At 38.1% G+C, this 25,796-nt stretch overlaps 1 protein-coding gene across 2 annotated transcripts in view; it reads right to left on the reverse strand.

Moving 5' to 3' along the window:
* The window catches only part of LOC149070369 (uncharacterized), a 70,609-nt gene that overhangs the window by 20,896 nt on the left and 23,917 nt on the right, over positions 1–25,796 (reverse strand). For both annotated transcript variants that reach the window (XM_089249535.1, XM_089249534.1), the window contains exons 2-4: positions 1,038–1,101; positions 836–933; positions 645–737 (exon numbers count right to left, since the gene is read on the reverse strand). In XM_089249535.1, coding sequence (XP_089105661.1) covers positions 645–737; positions 836–901 — 159 coding nt within the window. In that variant the 5' untranslated portion in view covers positions 902–933; positions 1,038–1,101. The remainder of the gene's footprint in view (positions 1–644; positions 738–835; positions 934–1,037; positions 1,102–25,796) is intronic.

Consider the following 25,796-nt stretch of genomic DNA (forward strand, 5'->3'; position numbering starts at 1 on the left):
AAATACTACTTTCATCATAAAAAAACATATGGTGCAGTCATCTTGCATCAACTAACGAAACCTTGAGGTGGCGCTGTCGACAGTTGTGCGTATATGTTGGCACTGTTACCATCGTATATCTGTCCACACGCATCCACACTTGCCAACAGCATGGAATTTGAGTATGAAGTTTTAAACAGAAGGCTGATGAATTTTTTTATACCTACGTATTAATTAAGAATCTAAGTGTATTTCTATTGATCGTTTAAAGTCAAGTTGTTAGTTTTCCGTGTACGTAATACTCGTTTTTTTAATGTACCATGTCCGGCCGGAATTACAGTATAAAAATTTGATAACCTATCTTTTACAAAAGCTGAAAAAAAACAGCCAATAAGCCTGTTAGTTTCACATCGATGGAATGTGAAGGACACGCTTATTGGTTGCGTTTTTCAAGTTTTATAAAATAACTTTTACAAAACTTTGATAGTGTAATTCGGGCCTTACTTCAAATTAATAAATGTAATATTCATCAGTTCTATCGGAATTTAATTTCTTGGAGTCAGATTTGTTTGCCACAACTTGACTAAAAAGTCTACTCTAAACTATTATTACAGACATTTTCAAATGTTTTTCACCGTAAAAAAAATCGAATTGAACTCACTTACCGAAGCTATAGCGAGGTACACAGACAACATGATGTCCAATAATGTCGTGGATCCCACCGATATCATCCAAGGCAACAACAACAGCCGATTATTCTGGGGAGACAAAACAGAAAAGCAATATGCATGGGTAGTAATGGGGTCAGTAGGTCATTAAGTATTGTCAATTACCTCGATTGATGAGAGGAACTTACCAAACAAAGACCGACGAGGAGAAGACACGAAGATAAGATCGTGGATCCACCGAGAATCAACATCATGATGCTGAAAGTCAACAAGATCGGAGCTGGAACTGTCGATTAATTGTTATAGTTATTCAGCAAATTGTATCACGTGGATAGAAACAGAAAAATCATGTTTGGACACAATTATAGTTGAATATCGCTTCAGACTTACCAGGAAAGTTCAGAACAGACTGGAGATGGAACACTCCGGCAGTAACCACAATTATATAGAATATCTGCCAGGAAAAATAAACGAGGATAAGTCACTAACCATTGACACCACACAGTAACTGAGTAATTAATGCTGGATAACAGAGAGGAAATTTGGCCAAAGGGGAGCTCTTGTCCACCTAGAATGCAGTAAATTCGAAACAGAGTGCCGTCTTGTCAGGTATACCGTGATGTTTAGCAGATAAAATTACATCGTAGATGGTAATAATAATCTTAACTGGTGTCATCCCGAGATAGGCCTAGGGTAAAGCGATATATTTAAGTAATTCCATGCCAATGAGGAGTAAATTGGACGAGGTCTTAAATTTTAAAACCTAAAGGGCATTTCCAGTGGACTTAATTGTTTGGACTTCCCGCGATAACCATATGCACGGACGTCTTGGCGCTATTTCTGTCTCGAAATTGAAAGCTTTATCTACCTCTGGGCAAAGAAAAGATTGTAAAAAGATCTGAGGACATGTTTCGAACACATGAAAAACCTCTGAACATCCTTTGGTACAAGAGGTGGATGTCTTATTGATTGGAGCTACCTACATAAGGGGATACTTTTATATTTTAAGTAGTAACGAATTGATTCTCAACTACTGTGTAAGGGTCAGAAGCGGACGCAGAGGACACAGAGACTCCTCGTCGAATAAGAATATTGAAAAAATATTTTTTTGTGAAAAAAGATAGTACAATAGAATCCGGACTGTCCAGCTTAATGCGGCTGAAGGGCGGGCCGGATAGGCCGGAGTTCTATAAATGCTCACTTCTTACCCCCACCATACCATCAAAAACACCATTTCCATGCAAAACACATTCTATATCCATATTTTGTGAACCTCTTGATACATATCAGTACTTTATACATGTACAAATGTATGCACAATGTAAATGTTTGTTATGTACTGTACGATTTAAAAATTTATTACAGGAAAAGAAAGTCCAAGAATATAAATATTTTTACAGAAATTATGAAAATAGTTCTTATATATATATTTACGTCAGTTCAGAAAATAGTTTTTTTATTACGTCATTTCTCGCCTCCAAATAGTCATTCATTATCTTACGTAAAAAAGAAAATTAACGCATTCTTCTATAAATATCGCCAAATTGGCTTCAAACTTGTGAAGTTTGGTGACATCTCCGATTTTATGGCAACGTCATGGCGCCGAAAGATCAGGCTGGATAGTCTGGAGGCCGGATAGTCGAGATTCTACCATATTAGGTAATAATAAAACCCTTTTTATAAGCCAAAAAATTCTATTAATTCATATTTAGGATCCGTAGAATGAATTGTCGAGCGGCGATACCATCTATCGGTGAATTGTTCACCATTTTTTTTTTTTATTTAATTAAAATTGTAAGAGTGCATCATATCTGAAGTGTGTATCTCTCGAATTTGATGTCATTTCAACAAGTAGAGCACCCTCTGAAATCCTCTGATTTGGTCCAGTTTAATTTCGGTGCTTTGTTTTTATCCCATCAGCTTTTCCCGTTACTTCCTGTGTTTGCTGGAGAATCACGAAGGAAATGAAGAATTTATAGTAATTCCATCAGATAAACTTAATTAGAGTAATCCAAAATTAATCTTATCTATTTTTTTTTCCTTTTGACGGGATTAAATGAAAGAAAAAAGGGGGGATGCGTGTGTATACATATAAGAGTTGTAAACATCAAAAGGAAATCCAGTAAGACGAAACAATTACTCAAAAGCAATCGTGAAATCCACACAATAATCATGAAGAATCTTAAAAGTTTAAGCTTTCTTACCTGAATTCATGTGTGAGCATTTTATCATAATTTTAATTGGTTTATCAGAAAGTCATTATTTCGGAAAAGTTTCTCTTTTCTTTAGTGGCATTCTCAAACGGGAAAATACGAGAATCCACCGAAGAAAAAGTGATAATTATCGAAAAATTTTAAAATTATCTGTAAAATCACTAAACGAAAATTGCTATTACCTGGAAATATGAAGTTCTATAGGAAAATCGCAGTTAATTAAAATGTCTTGTATTTCACGGAAAGAAAATTGAACGCGACAAGTATGTAACGTAAATATATATTTTTCATAGTTATTAGTTGCAACTATCATATAAAAACAAGTAATATCTACATTTACAGCAGAAAGTACAAGTTCGCTTCGTTGAAAAAACGGAAAAAAAGTTCTGCCAAGCTACAATACAGGTCATATGGTGACATGTATTTATACAGGATGTCCCGGAACTCTCTTCCTTCTCATTTTGGCGGTAGAATTCTGGGACATCCTGTATGTAAATGACTATATGACCTATATTGTGTTTTTGCAGGACTTTTAACCTTTTTCTCAACGGAAAAATTGTTCGTCCCTACGGGTGCTATATTCCTTCTGATTAAAGCGGTTTACCGCCCATATAGAAGCACAATATTTTTTGCAATTTTACAGATTGCAACCCAGTTATTTGAATGATACGTACATTACCCCACTTCAGAAGTCACCAGGCAATTCAACCTTTCACTCATCGTGAGAAGTGACAGGGAAATTTCCTCATTACAGTCACGAACAATTGTGGAAGGAAAAAGCGATATTCCTTTTTTTTAGTCCCTCTAAAGCAGTGATTCCCAACGTGGGCGTTAACGCCCCCTTGGGAGCGATGGAATATTCCAGGGGGGCGGTAGAAGCTAGAGGTATAACATAGGATCCTGTGGGTTAGCTTGTGTTGGGGGGCGATGGGAGAAAAAAGGTTGGAAAACTATGCTCTAAAGCCTTGGAATGGGGAAATAAACAAAAAGCCGGTATCTTTTTACCCGGCAATAGGGGAAAAAATCGCAAAGGATTACGGGAAAAGGACATGAAATCCCAAAAATCCACCAACGATAAATATTTCTTCTTTCCAGTATTGCCAAACATGCCTTGCATTCACCAAATCATGCACCATTGACCTCCAATCTTGTACATGTAAACGGGACTTAACTGCATAAAGCTTTTTTCCTCTAACTGCAGGGTTAGTTTACGACCTCCTTTTTGTCCCCTTTTTTAGCGCCATTGCCTTAAATTCCATGTTGACATGCGCTAAACGGAAAAAGTGAATTGCAGCCTTAGGGTCTATTGGGAAAATAGTTTGTCTCCACATGTGTTGTCCCGTTACTCACTTTGGGGGGGGGGGGGGGGGGGAGGTAAAGTTCTCGGACACCCTGTATATGTGCACTATGGTCAAAGTCTGAAGTCTGGCGTCTTCTTGAAATGGTTGGCCACTTCGCACATTGCCCAGAACCCAGACATCGGCTACTTTTAGTAATAGATGGCCACTTAACGAAAATCTCATATTTCGGACTCATCGTAACATATATAGCCGAACTTGATTTAACTCTATCATTTTATTTCATATACTTTTCGCGCTATAACGAGTTATGCGTTATATAGAATCACAGTTAAGTACTGGTAATGCCTGCATATGAAATATTTGTTCACTATAAACTTGTAAAGGCCGAAACACGCTGCACTGACGTGACTAACACTAAACAGGATGGGCGATATGTCGGGGTTCGAATATATATGTTACGATAAATGTGATAAATCCAATTATTATGCATAACCACTTGCCATTTTGGTAAATTTGATAAATTTCCCTAAATTTATCACTTTTACTAGTGATTATGCATGATTATGATTCCTAAGCGTCATGATAAATCGTACTGAATTCATCACATTTGCAGGTTATAATACATAATCGTCATTTCGTTTGGTAAATATGGTCAATCAGTTCCATCGGCTTGATGAGATTCATTATTCAGATGACCGTGCCTCTGACACAGAGCTGAAACCGGATATAATGAACTCTGCTCTTTAACGAATTTTCCTGAAAATCCCCGAAGTAATTCCAAAAATTAATTCCTATTTGATGAATTCTGAAATCGGACCTCGATATAACGTACTTTCATTTAAAAAATTTGCGATCGCACGAACTCTCATTCAACAATCTTTGCTGATTCAACGAATTTTTACAAGTATTGTGCATATGCAATCAGACCCCAAACACAAACTCTTATTTCACGAATTCTACAATCGGACCTCGATGTAACGAACTCTTATTTAACAAATTTTACGAGAAATTTACAAAAAATTAAATGGTAGTTCGTTGTATCGGGGTCAACTATATTTATCAGACATACAGATTAATTTGGGATTTTTTTTTTATAATTATCAAATTCCCCCAATTTAATTCTCCAAATTCACCAAATTAACCATGTGTGTTTGGGTATTATGTATAATCGCCGGTAAAAAGTGATAAATTTATCAAACTCACTAAGACGATTGACGATTGCGCATAAATAAATTATTTTACCAAGACGATTGACGATTGCACATAAATAAATTATTACAAAGTTATTATGCATAATTACCGCTTCATCCCATTTATCATAACACATGTATTTGCAAACCTATTTATAACATACTATAGAAATGTAAATCTCTTTATTACACATACATTGTTTGAAATTCGTCTGAAACGAAATTCCCATTAAAATCGACATCCCGATTAGATTGTTATTATGTGCACTATGATAATTAATTATGTTTCTTTTCAAAGAAATCCCTATCGACAAGATGAAACGGACACTATTCTGAGAAAAGCAAATATGCATATAGAATTGAGATCTTGTGTGCACTTACAAAAATGCACCGATGAGGAAATACTTCCATGCATTCATTATTCATCTATTTACACTAAAGAATTATCCGGGAAAACGTAGGAATCGGGAAAAACCTCCTCCGGAACCGATTTGAATATAGAGACGTGTTCGCAACTAATGTAAATAATAAATCATATTTTGATAGAATATATTTCACCCATTTCATTTTCTTGGAACTAGAAAATGCTCAAGTAAGATATGGGAGTATTTTGAATATTTATTGAATGTTTCATACGCTTTGTTTACGTTATTTGAATAAAATAAACATCTAGGAATTTCTGATTTTAGGAATTTCGGAGTACTCTATATTTATGTTCTCTCAAGCTACTGTATAGCTTACATAATCGTGAGAGTATGAATAAGTCACGGCCAAATCCGAATTGCGGGCAGTTCTCGAACTGGCCAAAGTCTGCTTTTCAGTAACGATTCGGGCTTTGGCACGCTGATTCGCAAAGCGGCTGGAGATCCCTTGGCCAATGTCCGATGACCAAGAATCGCCAAAACTGGATTTGGCGCCTATTTTTTTCATCGCCAACGCGTTGTGATGAATGGCTATAGCTGTATTGGATTGGCTCCATGTGACGAGAGAGAAATTTGAGAGAAAAAAAAACTAAATATGTTTCGGTAAATGTGATAATTTCGGTTATTATACATATACTGGTTATTATGCATAATCACCGAGCATTTTGGTAAGTTTGATAAATTTCCCTAAATAAATCACTTTTACCGGCAATTATGCATAGTACCAGAGCGCCGTTGGTAAATTTGATAAATTTTCTTAAATTCATCACTTTTACCGGTTATTATGCATAATTCCCCAAGCGTCGCGTCGTTTAAAAGTGATTAATCGCAGCATATCATATATTATACGTGGTACATATATTGCATCATTATATCGGGGTACGATCTTAAGATATATTATTATATCGGAGTCCGATGAGATATTCATCACACACATAGACTCATTTGGAATTTTTTATATTTATCTACTTTACCAATTACACTTTGGTATTATGCATGATGATAGATGAAGGCGATAAATTTCAGGTATTAATCAAACTTACCAAAGACATTTGATTATTATGCATAATCGCCGATAAAAATTATATTATTTTCAGGATTTATCAAATATACCAATGACGCTTGGATAATATGCATATTCGCCACTACCAAGACAATTATTAAATATGCATAATAACTGGTTATTATGAATAATAACCGATTTATCACATTTACCCTAACTTATCTAATAAAATTTTAACATGTTTTGCTGTCATGTTTAGAAGAAAAAAATGATTAATCATCGCATCGCGATGTATTGCCATATCTACCGTGGACATAATTACCACGAAAAAATACGCCAACTTGGTGGCGATGACCCCGCATTACGTTTCTTCTTCTCGGATATTGTCCAGGGATCTTCAAACACTTCGTGAACTGGCCTAAGCCCCTAATTCGAACAATGGCCGGATCAACTTACAACGAAATTAGCTAATTCGCGAACTGGCCAACTTCGGGCTTTAGTTGTAACATATACAAAACTGAGGGCCACAAAGACGACTACAAGCAACCAAACATGCATTTCAATCCAACGTGACTTCGGCTTGCATTTGCTGCACACTCCAATATGCAGTTACGGTAAAAGTGATAAATCAGTTATTATGCATGATAACCAATATACATAATCACCAATCGTCTCGGAAACATTTGATAAATTTATCGCTTTTGTCGGTGATTATGTACAACACCCACACAAGTGCCGTAAATTTGACAAATACTAAAAAAACTACTACTTTTAACGATGAGTATGCATAATACCAAGGTGTCGTTGGTTAATTCGATGCATACTAAAAACGATGCGTATAAAAAAAATACCCAGAGCACCAGTGCTCTCAACACACAGGGTTCGGGTACCCAGGGCGGGGCATTGGACAGATCTCTTCATGGGAAATTGACAGGTTTCATTTTGAATCGAGGATGCTTGCTTCTCATTGCGCATTGTGTTGTCCTTACGCAACTTTTCTCCGATTTTGAGTTCGAATATCTCTGCGAATATTGCACTTAGAAATATGGATTTTATTCTGCATCAGGAGAGACAGGGCAACAACTTTCCAATTGAGTTTTGGGGCACACGGAGACTGTGAGAATGTTAATTTTTTTTTATTTCATTATGCATCTCCTTGAATGGCGTACCTGAGTGCTACACGTTAATAGGAAACTTTTATAATTGGAGGTAAACCTCTAGCATCAACGGTTCGCCAGTAAAATATGCCATACCACCTGTTCCCTATATGTGGGACGGGGCCGGATGTATCCACATAGTGGAGTCCCCCCCCCCCCAAAGAAGAGTTGCTATATTGATTTGTTATATTTATTCTCATCGGGACGTTTTTATTTAGGGGAAATTCTCTTGTGACATCTTAAATCATCATTACTTCCCCGAAGGGAGTCGTGACCAACACTTAGGGAACCACACCACTGTATCAAGGTACAGTGAAGGAAAGCTCTATGTGGAGAAAAAGCTCTTTTCAGACAGTCATATGTTAAGGGCAGCAAAATATTATTCGCCTCAGGCGGCAGAATTTCTACGACCGACCCTGTGATTCAGCATAATACCCAAAGCGTCGTTGGTAAATTTGATAAATCAAAAAAAAAAATTGTCACTTTTACCGGTGATTACGCACAATACCAAAGCATCGTTGGTAAATTTGATAAATCTAAAAAATAATAACCGCTTTTACCGGTGATTATGCATAATACCAAAGCGTCGTTGGTAAATTTGATGAATCCAAAGAAAAAATTATCACTGTTGCCGGTGATTATGCATAATATCAAAGCATCGTTGGTAAATTTCATAAATCCAAAAAATAATAAACTTTTACCGGTGATTATGCATATACCAAAGCATCGTTGCTAAATTTGATGAATCCAAAAAAAATTATCACTTTTACCAGTGATTATGCAGAATACCAAAGCATCGTTGCTAAATTTGATGAATCCAAAAAAAATTATCACTTTTACCAGTGATTATGCATAATACCAATGCATCGTTGGTAAATTTGATAAATCCAAAAAAATATCCCTTTTAATGGTGATTATGCATAATACCAAAGCATCGTTGGTAAATTTGATAAATCCAAAAAAATATCCCTTTTAATGGTGATTATGCATAATACCAAAGCATCGTTGGTAAATTTGATAAATCCAAAAAAGTTAGCACTGTTACCGGTGATTATGCATAATACCAAAGCATCGTTGGTAAATTCTGAAAAAAGTAGCACGTTTACCAGTGTGATAAAACATAAAACCCAATTTTTTCATTCCTAGTAAATTTGATATAAACATGAAATTAGTCGCTTTTGCCTGTGATTATGTGAATTATTATTGGTGAATTTAATAAATATGAAAAAAAATCCCAAATGAGTCTTGCGTGTTTGATGAATATAATCGGACCCCAACACGCAAAACGAACACCCAATTTAATGAATTTTATGATTTTTTTTTTTTTTTTTGTTACCGAATCAATCCCTATGCGAATACTTATCAGTCACAGCCCAGATATAATGATTTTAATCGATTTAACGAATAATAATATCGGTTTTATCTGATTCGTTCAATCGGGATTCTATTGCAATTTAAAAACACAGGCAATTTCTTTTTAATTTGGATAGTAAAGGAGATATGATGAGTGGAGTAGGTCTCCCTGATTTATTCGTTATAGCGGGGGACGATCGTAAAATTTGTTAAATAAAGAATTCGTTATATCGGGATGCAATCATGAACCTTGTCAAATAACAGTTCGTTATTTCGGGGAACGATTGTGAAATTTTTTAAATGGGAGGGTAGGGGGGGGGGGTTCATTATATCGAGGTCCGAACTTCAAAATTCCTCAAATAAGAGTTCATTATAGTTACTTCGGGAATGTTCGGAAAAATTCGTTAGATCAGAGTTCATTATATCCGGATCACGCAAGCACGATCATTCAAATAATAAATCTTATCACGGCAATTGGGAACGATTTACCATAATTGTCAATATAAAATGCATAGCAACTGGTAAAATGTGATGAATTTAGTACTATTTATCATTTCTACTAAGACGAAATGGTGATTATTAATAATAATCGGAAAAAAGTGATGAATTAGTGAATTATTTATCATGACCAACAACGCTTATTATAATGCATAATCGCCAGTAAAAGTGATAAATTTATGGGAATTTATCAAACTTACCAAAATGGTTGGTTATTATGCATAATAACGGGAGTTATTTATTCACATTGACCGTATCATATACACTGGTATGAGGTGATAGGTAGGCCTATCTGAGGAAACTTGTGCAAAAATCGATTCTCAAGTGAATCTTCAACGTGGTCTATAATTGTAGCCTATTAAAAATGCTTGTATGTCCTAAGTAAGTGAGTTGCGACCATGGGTTACATATACGAGGTACATATACATTTGAAAAATTATTTGTCTTGACGTGTTGGTACTGTCACCACTCTCATTTTGCCGGTAAATTTCTAGGACACCCTGTACAATGTTTCTTGTCAGTCCTATCCAACTTTGTACAGGAATTTAAAACGAATTATACCTCCCTGTTTATTAAAAAATGACGTATGGGCCATAAGCGCAGCTCTAAGGCACTTGTATACAAAGGATCCAAAAATGATCCACACTTATATACAAAGTCGCGCAACACGTTGTTTTGCGACTTGTTGCTAAATTTTGTATCTGAGTGTGGACGTGACTTAATGGAATTCCTGTTCTAAAGCCAGGGTCACACTAAAGTCAAGGCTGTCCCAATAGCCATTCGCAAATATTTGATTCCAATATTTGCTTTCCCGATTCAAAGAAGCAGAAGCGGCATAGGCTGGCTACATATTAGCCCAGCTCGGTCCAACTGTCCTTGTCTTATACAGTTTAATCCCGTTTTAACGAATACCGATATAGTGAGAAAAACTCGTTTTAGCGAACACTGTTCTAACCTAGATAAATTTTCATAGGAATAATGCAAAAAAAAACTGGAATTCCTTTATAACGAAATTTCGTTGTAACGAAGTTATTTCTCCGGTCTCTTGGAGTTCGTTATAACGGGATTCGACTGTATTTGCCAAGATCAAAAACAGAATCTGTTTTTCCAGAACACTATCCAGAACAATGCGTGGCCAGACGGATTAGAAGATCGGAAAGGAAGGTGGCACTTTTGACTTAGCTTGGAAGCTGGAAGGTGCTCTACCAGCCTTCCAATACCTTCCAGTCTCAAACATTTGACGATCATCGCCAATGATGACACAGCCAAACTACTTGCTCATGGAACGTATTGGGCCGGCATTGACACGAATTTGGCTATTAGTGTACGTGTCACGAATACCGCGTTTCGTGTTCTATACTTTGATAGTGAAAAAGTGCTTAAATCTCAACGTTATGTGAGTACCGTGTTGAAGGACCGCCTGCTCTCTCTACGGAAGCTGAAAAAACCAAATGTAAAAAAAACGTACGAATCTCACAGAAAACACAAAAATAAATGCAATTTTATAGCATTCGATAGGCGTAAGTTTTCGCTCGTTCGGCATCAGATAATACTCGATCTCACGCCACATCCATTAAACATTACTGACATTTTCAAAGGAGATACTGAAACCTCCTGAAGAACACTTTCCTTCCGTAACAGAATTCAAATACACGTATTGACGTGCTCACAACGTGGAGTATTTCCTTCCCCATTCTCCAGACAAAACGCTCCTAAATATTGCATGGCAACGCAATTCAGCTCAACTCGGATATATCGAGCACGACATTGAATTATCCAAAACATACACACACACACACACACATCCCACACGGGATCATTCACTCGCTATCCCTACGCGGTCGGTGGTGGGATGAAATGAAGATATAGGGAGAGAGAGAGAGAGATTAAATGATGGAAATATGTTTACTGGGTAGGAATAATTCCAATATGTTTAAGGAAATAAGGAGCAGAGTGAGTGGCTGTGGCTCTCGAGAGCATCTGGTTCGGATTTCATTCTTTCCCATGGATCTTTTTTCACCTTATTCCCTCCCATCTTTTCGCTATCCCTCTACCTTCTCGTCCTTAACACTCTATTTTCCTTTCGAGCTCCCTATATATTGCAGCACTTCAGGCTTTCCGGTTGAGAAGAGGAAAGCTAAAGGTTCCCTGGAACTGAGGCCATGCAAACCAATTTCCCGCCTGAATAGGACAAGCCCCTAGAATTTCTCGGTGAACAGGCAGACATAGTCAGGTTTGTCGAAGAAAATCGGACATGCTTAAAGGTAAAGTAGAGATAGATATACGCATGTGTATGGGAGAGAGAGAGAGAGAAGAGGGTTCTTTTTTATTTTTTGGTGCTGGATTCCTCTCTGAGAAGTTCGCCAAAAGGTTTGGAAGGTAGATAGAGATGTGTATATATACGACTTATACATACATAAGGAGTAGGATTTTATTCGAACTGCTTTTCTTAAGGAGCTGTGAAATACCTGCAGATGACTTTTTTATCCTTGAAGGAAAACATACGAATAAGGATTGAAAATTCAATCTTTTACAAGCTATTTTTTCTGTTGTTTGTTGTTTCTTGTGCGTTGAAAATTATTCTGCTCTACTGGTTACACCACTGGGTGCTGAAAACTGAAATTTACTACGCGTTTACTATGGATAGCAAAGCTGCTAATTTTGGGGAATGAGAATTATAGTGTGGTTTTCCACATGGAGATCCAAATTCCGTACAAAAACAAGTATAAAAGAATTTCTGAGAAGTAATATAGATTTTCATTATTAAAAATGACTGACTGTGGGGATTTTTTTCCTTTTTCTGCAAGCCATCGCCAATCGACGCCAAGTCACCAATCATCGCCAACCAGTAGGCAAAATTGCCTGTCATTACATTCTATTTTTTTCCAACGAGGTCAGCGACCTCGTTGGACATTTTGCCTGTTTTAGCATTTGTATTTGTATTGTTCTCCAATTAAATCACGCCAACAAAAAAAATGGCCATCGAGCCTGAAACGGAACATATGGTCAAAGTATCAAGTCATCTCGCCAATTTCGGATGTCGAAAGGCTGAATTGCGCTGGCTACTTGGCGAAACTTCTTTCCCCGCTCTGAAAATGAGTTCTATTTATTTGTTATTTGACACGGTGTCGATAATTAACATCAGGCTTGTCATTCATCTCATCTAACATCATTGACGTCATTTCGGAGATTAAAACGCAAGCGCGCGACTGTCTTTTTTCCTGGTAAAAATTCTTTGGGAATGTCTTTTCCGCTTAATATAGTGATTTTTTTACAATCAGGATTGAAATTCAGGATGTATCAGAATCGTTCGGGAGTCCAGGAGATGGAGTAGAAATTCGAGGGCATCCCGGGAAGTCCGGGAGACTTGGCAGCTATCTGATAGGCTCTCCCAGAAACGCTACCACCAAAATGGAAGGGTAGAGAGAACGTGTCATAAGACAAACAATTCTTTCCATGAAACCCAGGGTCATAACCCCTTCATTTGGTTGATACGAGCATTATCCCACTTCAGAAGTCGCCAAAATACTCATGAGGAGCGGCAGGGAAATTCCTTCTATCATAATACCTACAAATTATACATAAATAAATCCACATGATTTTTAACTTCAACAGCTGCTTAATGCCTAGTGTATTATGACTCATACATACTACATGCCGAAATGTGTTTATTTCTATGACAAATATTGTGGGGGAAAATCTCGTCAAATAGTTCGTGTATGTCTCAAATGATAAATTCATTCAAAAGTTTAGCATCTATTATTATTATAAATATTGATTAATACTCATTCAAAATGAGAGTTGATAACCAAAAGTGAATGAGAAGAAAAAGGATTTAGTAATTATTTTAAAGGTAAGTTCAGTTCTAAGCAGCGTCTCCACTTGACGTTAATAAGGTGAGACAGAAACTCTTCGTGTCTTATAGAAAGAATAGCAGTTGATTAGCTTCGGGATGAAAAGTGCGATGCCACCAATCTCTATCGATCGAAAAATCACTCGAGGAAATTTTAAAGCAAGCCTCGTTCAACCCAAACTTTAAAGCTACAGCTTATTAGTCAAGACAAGAGCTAAAACGGTTCCAACAACTACGTGTGTTGAACGAAACCTCTTTTATGTATATCGGTGCTATATTTATCGCCGTCCATCCGAGTTAAGTACTTTCGTTCTCAAGTCTCTGAACGAGACGTTATTATGTTGGAAGTTACGTAAAGAAAAATAAACGAGAAATCCATCGTCATTATCAGGACAAAATAATGATTTAGCTTTTTAATTAGACATCGTGATATGAAGTGCATAAAATGTCCATATTTAATGGGATCTGACCGTTGGATTGTGCGCACGATTTGGTCCAGAAAGTCTCAATTCTTTTTCTGTCTCATTTAGACATTCCAATTAGCGACCAAAGAGTCAACTTTGTGTTTTTAAGTATTTTTTTAGTTAGTTGGTTTTCTGCAGAACTAGTCGAACTACACTTTTTTGTGCTCTTAATGTAAAATCTATCTTTCTGCATTTGAAGTCGGGCGGAACGAACTGCTACCAGTTTGAATCACTTTTAATTTTTGACATTAATAGCCTATTAAAATTAATAAGATGTCTACGTAAGGAAAGGGATTGAAAACTTTTCCCAGCAGTACTTCATGAAGTTCTAGGTGTAAACAAGGTTCACAAACTCAAAGCGTCATTGTTGACCGATTTTGTATAAAATGGTGTCTCGGTAACTCGGGCATAGTTTCGGAAGTGCAAACATATTGTTAAGAAAATTATGTAAATAGTGATTATTTATCATTTATTATGTAATCTTTCTCCTGCAAATAGCCTTTGATCCATTTCAACATAAATCCTACCGAATTGACGACAAACTTGGCAACGTTTATTGTGATCAAGATTACAATGACTTTTGGAGGAAAATATAGTCATATATATATATATGTACAAAAAGTTTTGAAATTATAATAAGTGGTTCTTCATGGTTCAAAAAAATTTAATTTCACTAATTCTTTCTTTATTTAAAAATTAAAACAAGGGATTAACAGGCGTCTTGCCACCAGAACACACTTTTTAAATGAGGGGGGACGTTGAACAACTTTATTCCATTATTCCCAGCATTTTTCAAGTGAAACTGAGGAGGAGTCCGAAACTAGTTAGATGAAAATAATTTGCTCAAAAATAAATACCCTCCCGTCAAATGTGTCTTGGGGAAATTGAAATAAGATTGCAGATACTTTTAAAATCCAGATGGCAGCACTTCTCTAACACGAAACACCACAACTGCGAAATCGTAAATACATTAGGGGCGATGAATATGGAGTTACCGGATTCGAAAACTGGGAAAGGAGGATGCCTGCTTTCGCACCCTTTGTGACGTCACCGTTCCTAACGGTCGCCACAGATGGCGCCACTATACAGACTAAAAAAATACCCGCACACCACAATAGTTTTACCCAACTAAAACAGAACCGCTAAAAAAAAGCAAAAAAAAACTGTGAAACAACGATCTGTCCCCCTTTGCATGTTGTTCTTACTATCTGGTCAATTTTATTGCTTTGCCTAGAGCATGCTTTCCTTAGCAAAGAACCTGGTCTTTTGTTACATTTATAGGTATTTCTGAACGCGTCCATAGTCTTGTTAAGGTCTACCTACCATCAGAAGGTTTGTTTTCTATCGGAAAAGTTGCTTTTTTTTGCCAGAGACGATTTGCCATAGGAATCAGCATTGAGTATGTTGCTTGCATCGTATTTAATTTATTTCTGAATAGAAGAGGTATCACCTTTTCCTCTCCCCATTTCTGTATACGGCATTTGCTGTTGGTGAGCACACATTGGTATTCTTAAAATGGAAGTTGCGGTTTTGTTCTTCCAGAGACAGACTGTCTTTTTTTCGTATTACATCCTTGAAGCAAGCTGGCCCATATTATGTTCTGTCAGAATAGCATCTGCGCTGCTTGGAGCTAACTGGCTTCTTGTACTCTGGAAAACACGCTCAAACACATTCATATCAGTGAGAAGAGCAAAGAACTATCAAAAGAACTAAAATCTCCCCAACTCCCTAAAATCAACCAACATAGCCAATGCTAAGCTCCAATTTTAAAGCAACCTCGTTCATGCATTGCCCTGTAGGGAGAAACTACTATCAAAAAAGAGGACGTGTCCTAAAGGAGGTCGTGAGGTAACCCTAGATGAATATAGTAGCACACACTTTCCTGTTTGCACCAATGAGGCTTCGAATAGACGTCATATAATCATCATCCGCATCACTCCTGAGGGACATACACCAACACCTCCTATAACTACAGCTCTACTCTAGCTATAGATGGCGTTGCATACACTGGATGATCCCCATATAGAGATCAATGTTAAAACTGCTGGTTTTAGCGTAGAAATGCAGAAATTTAGTGGGGTTTTCCGCCTCATCAATAATTTTAAAAATTGAATTGAATCTTTGGTTTTAGAAATATTGAGCTCGCTTAGAGATACGACGCCTAGAAAATTAAATATAAAATAATGAGCCAAACCCACTTTTGAGGTGGATATTAATATCCAAATCAAATAGTGGGTTGAATTCATGCAATAACATTGATTTCAAATTTTTATTTATAGCTTCTCAAGCGAGAAAATGAGAATTAATTTTGTATTGTCTTATATTATCCCCAACTGCATCTCAATACATATAGTTTAGGATGTTTTTAAATTAATTATGGGCCCCATGTAAATTACATTGAAGAAAATCCGCGGCTTTGATCAAGCATTTTTTGAAGGAAAAACTGGCAAATCGGTAACTTGAAGTTAAAAAAAAATTCGAAATTTCTAGCTTCCATTAAAAAGAAGGAAAAACAATTCATTTCTATGTTTCTTTAATTTAGATTTGTTTCTTTCATGAATCGGCACAGGAAGTCGCCATATTGGTTACCTTGTATGCCCCTCAAAAAAAAAGGGAAATATCACGTGATCCAAAAAGCCTCATAGATTAGAAATTCTTCAGCATAACGTTTACAAGGTAAGTGTGCGGCTTAGCTATGGTGACCATATGAACCACATTTCCCGGGACATTCCCGTACTTTCACGTAATTTCACCATTCAAACGTTTTTTCAGTATGTATTTTTTACCTGTATTTTCAACTAAGCCTAATTAATTTTTTTTTTTTTTCCACAACTGAAGGATAAAAGTAATTAACCCAACTTTTAATTATAATCATGGCTGTAAATATGTATATTCAACGTTTTATTTCCTAGAATTCATTTTAATCCACTGCAACATGCAACAGTGCTTCGTTGAAAGGCGATTTCCTTGTTATTATAGAAATAATTGGCAACTTTTCATACTTTCGGCATCATGCTTGGCGATAATTAGAGGTTTTCTGTATTTTTTTTCCAGGAAATATAGTCAAGCTGAACTTATTAGTAATAGGTGAGTTACAAAAACCTTCGCAACACCCTTCCATGATAAATAAAAGAAACTAAAGTTTTCCAGCTATAATTGGGATCCAAATACAGTAAAACCCCTCATGACGGACGTCCCGTCAGATGGGGTCACCCTTCTTTTACGTCCAAATAATAATTTAATATTGTATAAAAAATGCATTTCAAGCCCCTTGATAACGACCCCCCCCCTCTTTTACGAACAACTTTTTTTGTCCCGCTGGTGTCCGCAAAGGAGAGGATTTACTGTAGGAGGTCCATTAGACAAAAATTCACCTTATTAATCTGTGTAAAAATATCTCACAGCACCTAAAATTGCACTGAACACAGTTTGTAAATCACTGGCTAAAGCCTGGTAGGACCACGCTCTTGTCCACCTTGGCCCAATAATCATTCGCAAATATTTGCTTTGAATGTTTTCCTCCTCCTGCGGCAATGAAGCAACAGCGTCATTGGCTCCTTGGGAAAATGTTCCCTGGCGAATATATTTGCTTCCGGAACATACTCTCCTTTTTTTAAGCCATGGCCACACTCGTGTCAAGGTTGTTCCAATACGTTCCATGGGAAAGTAGTGTGGCCGCTTCACCATTGGCAATGATCTTCAAATGTTGGAGACTGGAAGGTATTGGAAGGTTGATCGAGCACCTTCCAGCTTCTAACCTAAGTCAAAGTATAGCCACCTTCTTTCCCGATCTTCCAATCCGTTTGGCCACACATTGGTCGAAGAACGCCAACTTTCACAACACGTAGAGTGTTCTGGGAAAAACCGGTTCTGTTCGGCAAATATCCACCAAGAAACATCGGGCCAAGCTGGGCCAGTGTATAGCCAGTCTTAGGGAAAGGAAAATATTGGAAGCACAATATTTGAGAATGGCTATTGGGCCACCCTGGTTTTATCAGTGTTGGCGTTCTTCAACCAATGCGTGGTTAGTCGATTGGAAGATCCAGAACGAAGGTGGCTCCTTTGACTTCGGGGAGGGGACCACTAAACCACACATACATCTCATCCATATTCCTCTACGGAACATCTAACGAACTGGTACATGTTGGAATGCGTATGTACGTGTAGTGAACATTCCATGAAGTTGGTTTCTGTGTAATGCTTGTTATGTGTAGTGTCGCCATCTGCCATCAATTTTTCTAACTGCGTGAAGTGCAATGATTGAATAACTGTACCGTTCAAGCCATGTTGCTCTCTGTGGCGAGATTTGTTTAGCGGGGGATATCAGCTCGCATTTTCTCCTGGAAGTCGGAAACCACAGAAAACCAACTTCAACCAACCGCCACTGTGGCGACGGTGGAGTTCGAACCCGTGTGCTCGTGATGTGAATCCGTCACTATGACCACTCGACGACCACGTTGGATTGAGGGGGGTGGGATTGGACAGTCCTGGTGATTAACTTCAGCCTTCTAATACCTTCCAGCCTTCAATATTTGACGACCTTTGCCAATGGTAGAAGCGGCTACACTACTCACCCATGATCAACCTTGGAACGTATTGGACCAGACTGGACGGTTTACGGAAAATTTGCCCCCAACACTTCACTTTCGACTTTCATCGACGGTACTTTTCACCCCTGACATTTCGCCTGCCCCTACTGTATAAGTGAGCAAGTGAGTGGCCATGTGATTGAACATATGAGTGACCAAGTGAATGATCATGCGAGTGACGCAAGCATATGAGTGATGGTCACACATTCATACAGGCACTCACTTGATCATTCACACATGGTCATTCACTCACCCACAAAATCACTCAAAGTCACTTACTCCCCATAAGGTTACTCATACGGTCACTCATTAGGTCACTCATACAGTCAATCACAAAATAACTCAAAGTCACTTACTCACCATAAGGTTACTCATACGGTCACTCATACAGTCAATTACAAAATAACTCACTCATACAGTCAATCACAAAATGACTCACTCATACAGTCAATCGCTAACTAACTCACTCATACAGTCAATTGCAAACTAACTCACTCACACAGTCAGTCGCAAGTTAACTCACTCATACAGTCACTCACTTACTCATACGGTCGCTCACCTGATCGAATACTCATCCACTTTTATGGTCACTCATACGATCACTCGCCCAATCACTTGATCACTCACCCAATCAGTCAATCACACAGTCAGGGCAGGTAAAATGTCGGAGGCGAAATTTCCGGATCGCGGCTGGACACGAGCGTGACCTCGGCTTTGGCGGAAGCATTATCCGGCATTATCATCTCAAAATAGTTGATAAAAAGCTGTGCACCGCACCCACAATTTGGTTAATACGAATAAGAAAAACGAAATGGAAAGAGAAAACCCAGGAAATAAGATATAATATCGCATTTCTGGTTCTTTTTCATTCAACTCAATTTCTCACAAAAGAAAAGGCAATTCCAGCTTAATTAATTCACATTCGAAACCAGAGCTTTAAACTACAAAGAAGAACGGGGGGAAAAAATTCACTTTTGCTGGATACATCTTCAAAAGATCAATTCGGAAGTTTTTTAATTGAAAAACTCTCCCGAACGCACGGCTCAATGACTCTCATTGTATGTCTTACCTCAAAAGTTTGGATTTAACCGTAACTTTGGACCCTACCCTTCTCCCGCATATAATAGAGTTTTAATTAAGTTTAATCAGTCGGTGATTCTTTTTCATATGCAAATTAGTTCTTGGCTAAAGCTAACAAATCCTTGTTTAAAAAAAAAAATAAATAAATAAAATTAAGTATAATTTGCTTCCTTTTTTTTTTTTCTTCAATTTATCGATCATTTCCTCAATTTTTTAAGGATTTAATTTAATTATAATTGGAAAAACTCTATTTAGTTGATTTTTCTTTAATTATTATTTTGGAATATATTATTGTTTAAGTATTATATTAAGATTCAATTGAATGGTTGAAACGTTGTTATTATGATTTTGATAATATTTTTGGATTAGGAAGGAGTTTTGATGTTGCATGAAGTGAATATGTATGTGATCAAATGAAAAAAATGATTTTAAATTTAAATTAAATAATTTCTCTCTGAATGGAGATTAATATCTTTTCTTTATAGTGGAAAATTGTGTTTATTAAAGGCTTTTAATTTTAATTTCTTTTTTTTTCGCATAACTGGACGAAAATAATAGTTTAGAAATTTTGCTAATTTGTGTACGATTTTTGGCTAAATTTTTAGTCGTATCTGGATTGAAATCTGTATACAGGGTTGGCAAAAATTCCCTACAAACTTTAAAGGTTCATAAAAACCGGAAAAATAACCGAAATAAAAAACGGTTTGCAGGGTTAGCATCACTAGGTCACGGGAATTTTTTTAAGACAGGAAAAATAACTAAAAAACATCCGATAGATGGCGCTGGTACGAGCGACTTCGGTGGAAATGCGCAAATAAGACGGTTATAAGAACTTGCGCTCCTAATCCACAACAAGTTTACCGTTGTAAACCGTGTATGTGAACAAGGATGCTGAGTGCGAAGGATAAAGCTTTGTTGGTAAAGTGGTTTTACGTGAACCAGGAATCAGCGACCATTGCCTTGCGTAAATTCCGAGTTCAGAACGTGAGAACTGGAAAAGGGCCTTTAACAGCGACAGGCCTCATAAAGCTTGTTCCGCGGTTTGAGGAAACTGGAACGCTGGAGGATCATGTAAACGAGAGAGGAAAGCAGTGCTCATGAAGCTGCCAGACCCTTGGGCTTACCACTATCCTCGATACGCAATATTCTTCATGGAATCCTTGATCTGTACCCATACAGATTGCAGTCGTGCCATGAGCTTTTACCAGCGAATACCGTACAGAGAAAAGCATTTGCAAGGTGGGCTTTCTCCGAAATCTAACAGAATCCCACCTGGGCCTTTAACATCCTGTGGACAGATGAAGCTCATTTTTCGCTTCATGGTGGCGTTAATACCCATAACTGTTGCATCTGGGCGACGTCTAATCCACGTGAGTACACGCAGAAACCATTGCATTCCCCAAAAGTGACAGTGGGGAGTGGGTTCACAAGTTCGTTCATCATAGGGCCCTTCTTTGAAACGCAGTGCCCAGTAAATGGGTGGAAAACGGCTACGGTGAATGCTCAACGTTATTTAACGCTTCTGCGCGATAAAGTCGTGCCATGTTTGTGTGAAAGAGCTGTGCTTTCTACCGTCACGTATATGCAAGATTGATCAACTAGTCACACTGCTACTCCGGTCAAGGCATTCCTGATACAGACGTTCGGGGAAGACAAAATCATTAGCAGGCGTTGCAGGTAGGATCCCATGCCCTCCTCTGTCCCCAGATTAGACAACGGGATCGGGATATTTGAAATCCCGGGTGTATCGATCCGGTCCATCCAAACTGTCAGAACTGAGATGCGATCCGCCGAGAGGTGTCATGTATACATCCGGACCTGCTGTACTCTGCCGTTGCTAGATTTGCGTCGCACCTGCAATGTGTTATCCCGTGTGTTGGTAATCATGCGGAACACATACTGCTGTAATAAACGATTTAGAGGCATTCCGTTCGTTTGTTGCCCTGTCTCTCCTGAGGCCAACGAAAAATATTCCACGTTTCTAAATGCAATATTCGCTGAAATATTTGAATTCAAAAAACGGAGCCTGGCAGTCGAGTGGTTAGGGAACTAGCTTCTCACTGTGCAGGTCTGGGTTCGAATCTCGGTTCGGGCATGGATGTCTACTAACACTAACAAATTCCCTGGACGGATCATGCTGATCCCTTGGGAATACGTGAAGATCACGTTATTATTATTTCTTTGGGAAAACAGGATAAAATTGAGGTTTTGCTAGATTTGTCCGGTTTTTTCTTAGCTTTTTTTCAGTTTTTAAGCATTCTTGTGGATTCGGTAATAGTGACTCAAAATTATATAATATTATGACTCAAAAGGGTCATAAAAATGTCTAGTTGCAAAGTCCGGGCCACTAAAATCGTTAGAACGCCTATAAAAGCAGTGGCGCAACAAATGTACAAATAACCAGATGGTAAATAGATGTGTGCGATCCATCTTAAGAGTCCCTGTGACAAAAGTTTGGGTCGCGATCATAGATAGGTTAAGAGCACCTTGTGTTATAATAAAAGTTTTTTCGAACTGTATCAAACTGTTAGGCTTCTCCTTCATTTTGAGGGCTCGCCAATTTTCTTATAACTCCTTGGTAACAAGGTTATTTCAATCACAACCTTAATTTGAATAGCCCGAAGATTTTGAGAGCTTAGGGCTCAGGCACGTAAAATATTTGATGCTCGGGAACTCGCTGCAGGAAAATATTTATTCCCCATGGTTTAATGGGTGGTATGTAACTATATACCACATTCATGCTACTAAAGAATCTTCCGCAATATTCGTAATTATGAGGATTGGCATCCACGTGTTCCAAATTCCACCACGCAAAAGTGCGTGGTGAAAGATTGTGGCCCCGCTAGCGGTAGCCATTTTGCATATCTGGTCCACACACCACTACTTAACCTTACCCGCAACCTCGTACGCTATCCTTTGCGGAATTTCTGAAGCTAGCGCAGCACGGGCGATTCTAATTTGACGATTTTTCGCTGCCACACCCCCAAAACCGGTTTTTCTACTGCGGCGTTTCACGGGTGTGAACCCAGCTAAACAAATCAGTACACACCGGAATGTGTGTGTTTTGCGTGATGAGCCACCCGAAGAAATTTTTATTGTCGGAGTCGTGCTTGTTTCGTGTTCTGCTTATGCTGCCATCTGTCTTTCCGTATTACGAAGTGGAGATGGTAACTTTTTGAATTCTCATGTCATGTGAGTATTTGTAAAGGATTCATTTATTTATCACGCAACCCAGTACTGAAGATTGCACTTACACTGGTGAGATTCAAAACCAAAAACATAAGAAAACATAAATCAAATGGAAAAACACTCCATATAAGGTGTGAAGTTAAAATCGTCCAAGGAAGAAACGAATCCACCATAAGGGTGGAAACGACGTCACGTGGGAGGATGTTCCATAGTCTCTGGCTGAACGTCATCTAAAGCCATAAAGATAGCGGTCAGGGGCGTCGGAAGTGTTTCTAAACTGTGGGTGCTCGTGTTTAGTATTATATGGGAAATTTTAATTTCTGTATCAATTCTGGGGCTCCTCGGATCCATGCCACAAATTACTATGGGTGCTTGAGCGCTCACAGCACCCCCGGCTCCGACGCCACTGATAGCGGTCACCTCTGGCCACTGAAATTTTCAATTGAAGACTGTGTCTGCAGAGGTCGTCTGTCCAAGATTTCGAAAAAAAGAATTATCAGAAGGCAAATATACCATATTGTGTACCAGTTTATAGTTTATAGCACATTATTAGGTCAGCTCGAGCCCTTCTCCACTCGAAGGAGTGAAGGCCAAGTATCTCGAGTCTCTCTTGGTATGATCTTCCACCAATATCTGGAATTCGTTTAGTGAAAGCCCTCTGGGGACTCTCGATGAGTAATATATCTTTAATTTCGTATGGGCACCACACATGCGAGCAGTGTTCAAGAATCGGTCGGACATAGGTGCAAAAAGCGAAAGTCAGGGGGTATGCATATCGCACTTACTATACGCCGAGCGTATCATATATGCGACTCTATTGGCCCCCACAGATGATATTACGATAACGATCAGTATCGTGTTGAAGGTCTGCCTGCTCTCTGAGCAGAGACTTTTTCAAACGGGAGACAGGCTCGCGTTCGAGAGTTGGAAAACCAACTTCAGCTGACCACCACTATTCCGCCAACGGGGTTCGGACCTGGATCTTAATATCCATCGCTCACGATACTTACCATACGGGTCATGTGAGTATCGTGTTCAAGGTCTGCCTGCTCTCTTCGGGGAGACTTTTTCAATTGGCTCACAGACCAGGGCTGTACAAACCTTAAAAAAAATTACATTCCCTAGATCATTTACATGCCCGGCATGCACCACTGTGAGGTTCGAACCCGGATCAGTGCGATGCGAGTCTGTCACTATCACCATTTGACCACCACAGCTGCAGATTATGGATTATGCGACTGAGAAAGTAGGACAAATCCTGATAAGATAATCATGTGATGGAACCCTAAATCACTTTTATAAACATAAAGCGGGACATCTTCAATAATTTGATCATTGTTGTCGCACGACGGTCATTTTCTGCACACGAGGGCTAATTAGGCCGGGAACTACAATCTATTGCCGATTCCGAACGGCATGCTTGTTTTTTTATACTCATCGAGAGGTTGGTGCGATAACCCCTCGATGGGGGACTTCCCTGAGGTAGAAAATTTTTCTGCGGTCATATCGCCGTTTTTGTTGTACCCCTAGGACTACAGGGATTTTTTTAGGACAGGAAAAAAAGTAACTCAAAAAACATCCGATAGGTGGCACTGACGTACACAAGTCAAAGAAAAGATACGCAAATAACGAACAGAATACCTCCGAGTCGTTTATTACAGCAGTAAGCCCATATGTTCCACATGACCACCACCACCGCAGGGGATAACACATTGCAGGCGAGTCACAAATCTAGCAACGGCAGAGTGCCACAGGTCTACATACACGGTATACAACGGTGAACTGGTTGTGGATTAGGAACGTACGTTATATATTTTATAACCGTCTCATTTTCATATTTCCACCGAAGTCGCTCGTACCAGCGCCACCTATTGGTGTTTTTTCCGTCTTAAAAAACTTTCCGTGACCTAGCGATGCTAACCCTGCAAGCCATTTTTTATTTCGTTTATTTTTCCGGTTTTTAATAATTTTTAAAGTTTCTACGGACTTTTTGTCGACCCTGTATATTGTGTGTCAAATTGTAAATCAATGAGTAAAGTTACCTACTTTGTGCGATAATTGGCAATGTCTCGTATTTTCCCGTATTTTTCTCGAGCAAATATGGTCTGCTCTCACGATCTCATATGGTTTAGCTGACTATTTTTCAACCGTTTTCTCATTGCAGGCCACTGAAATTAAGTGAACATTTTCGCGAACTATTATAAGTAAGAGAAATAATTTGCGAACGGCGTAAAGAAAAGTATTCGCAGGGAAAATTTCGGTACAAAAAAAAATTTAATATTTATGAACAAAAAATTAAAAAAATTTCCTATTCATATCTTGCAATTATAAAGGCGAGAACTATTGTTAAGGTTGTGATCTTGCTGCCACCTATTGAATAAAAACAGAACTATCCATTACGTTCCTTGAAATAAAATGGTTGTTGGTTTCATGCCAATGTGCAGCATGAAAGTGAGCAACATGTAGTATGAAGCTATAGTTTTTTTTATTATCATGTTGCATACCAGTGTAAATTTCACGCGTCACAATACCAGTTGCTATTTGTTTTTCTTTTATGTATATAGTCTATTTGCGGCAAACATAAACACATAGTACCCGGTATTTGGGGGAATAAAACTTGAATCGGTATGCAGTATAAAAACAAACAAAAAAAATGTTTCATACAATATGTTGTTCATTTTCATGATTCACGTTGGTTTAAAACCAACAACCATTTTATTTCAACAATTATAACAAATAGTTTTGCTTTTATTTGATAGATGGCAGTAGAAAAGCCTAACGCAAAACTTATTTACTTCAAGCGATACTTATGCGCATTTCTCTTCAACACGAAAAAT

This window comes from Pholcus phalangioides, unplaced genomic scaffold (assembly GCF_987345545.1).
Source record: "Pholcus phalangioides strain wild (caught in Gottingen) unplaced genomic scaffold, Ppha-v1.0 ptg000022l_1, whole genome shotgun sequence".
NCBI classification, from domain to species: domain Eukaryota; kingdom Metazoa; phylum Arthropoda; class Arachnida; order Araneae; family Pholcidae; genus Pholcus; species Pholcus phalangioides.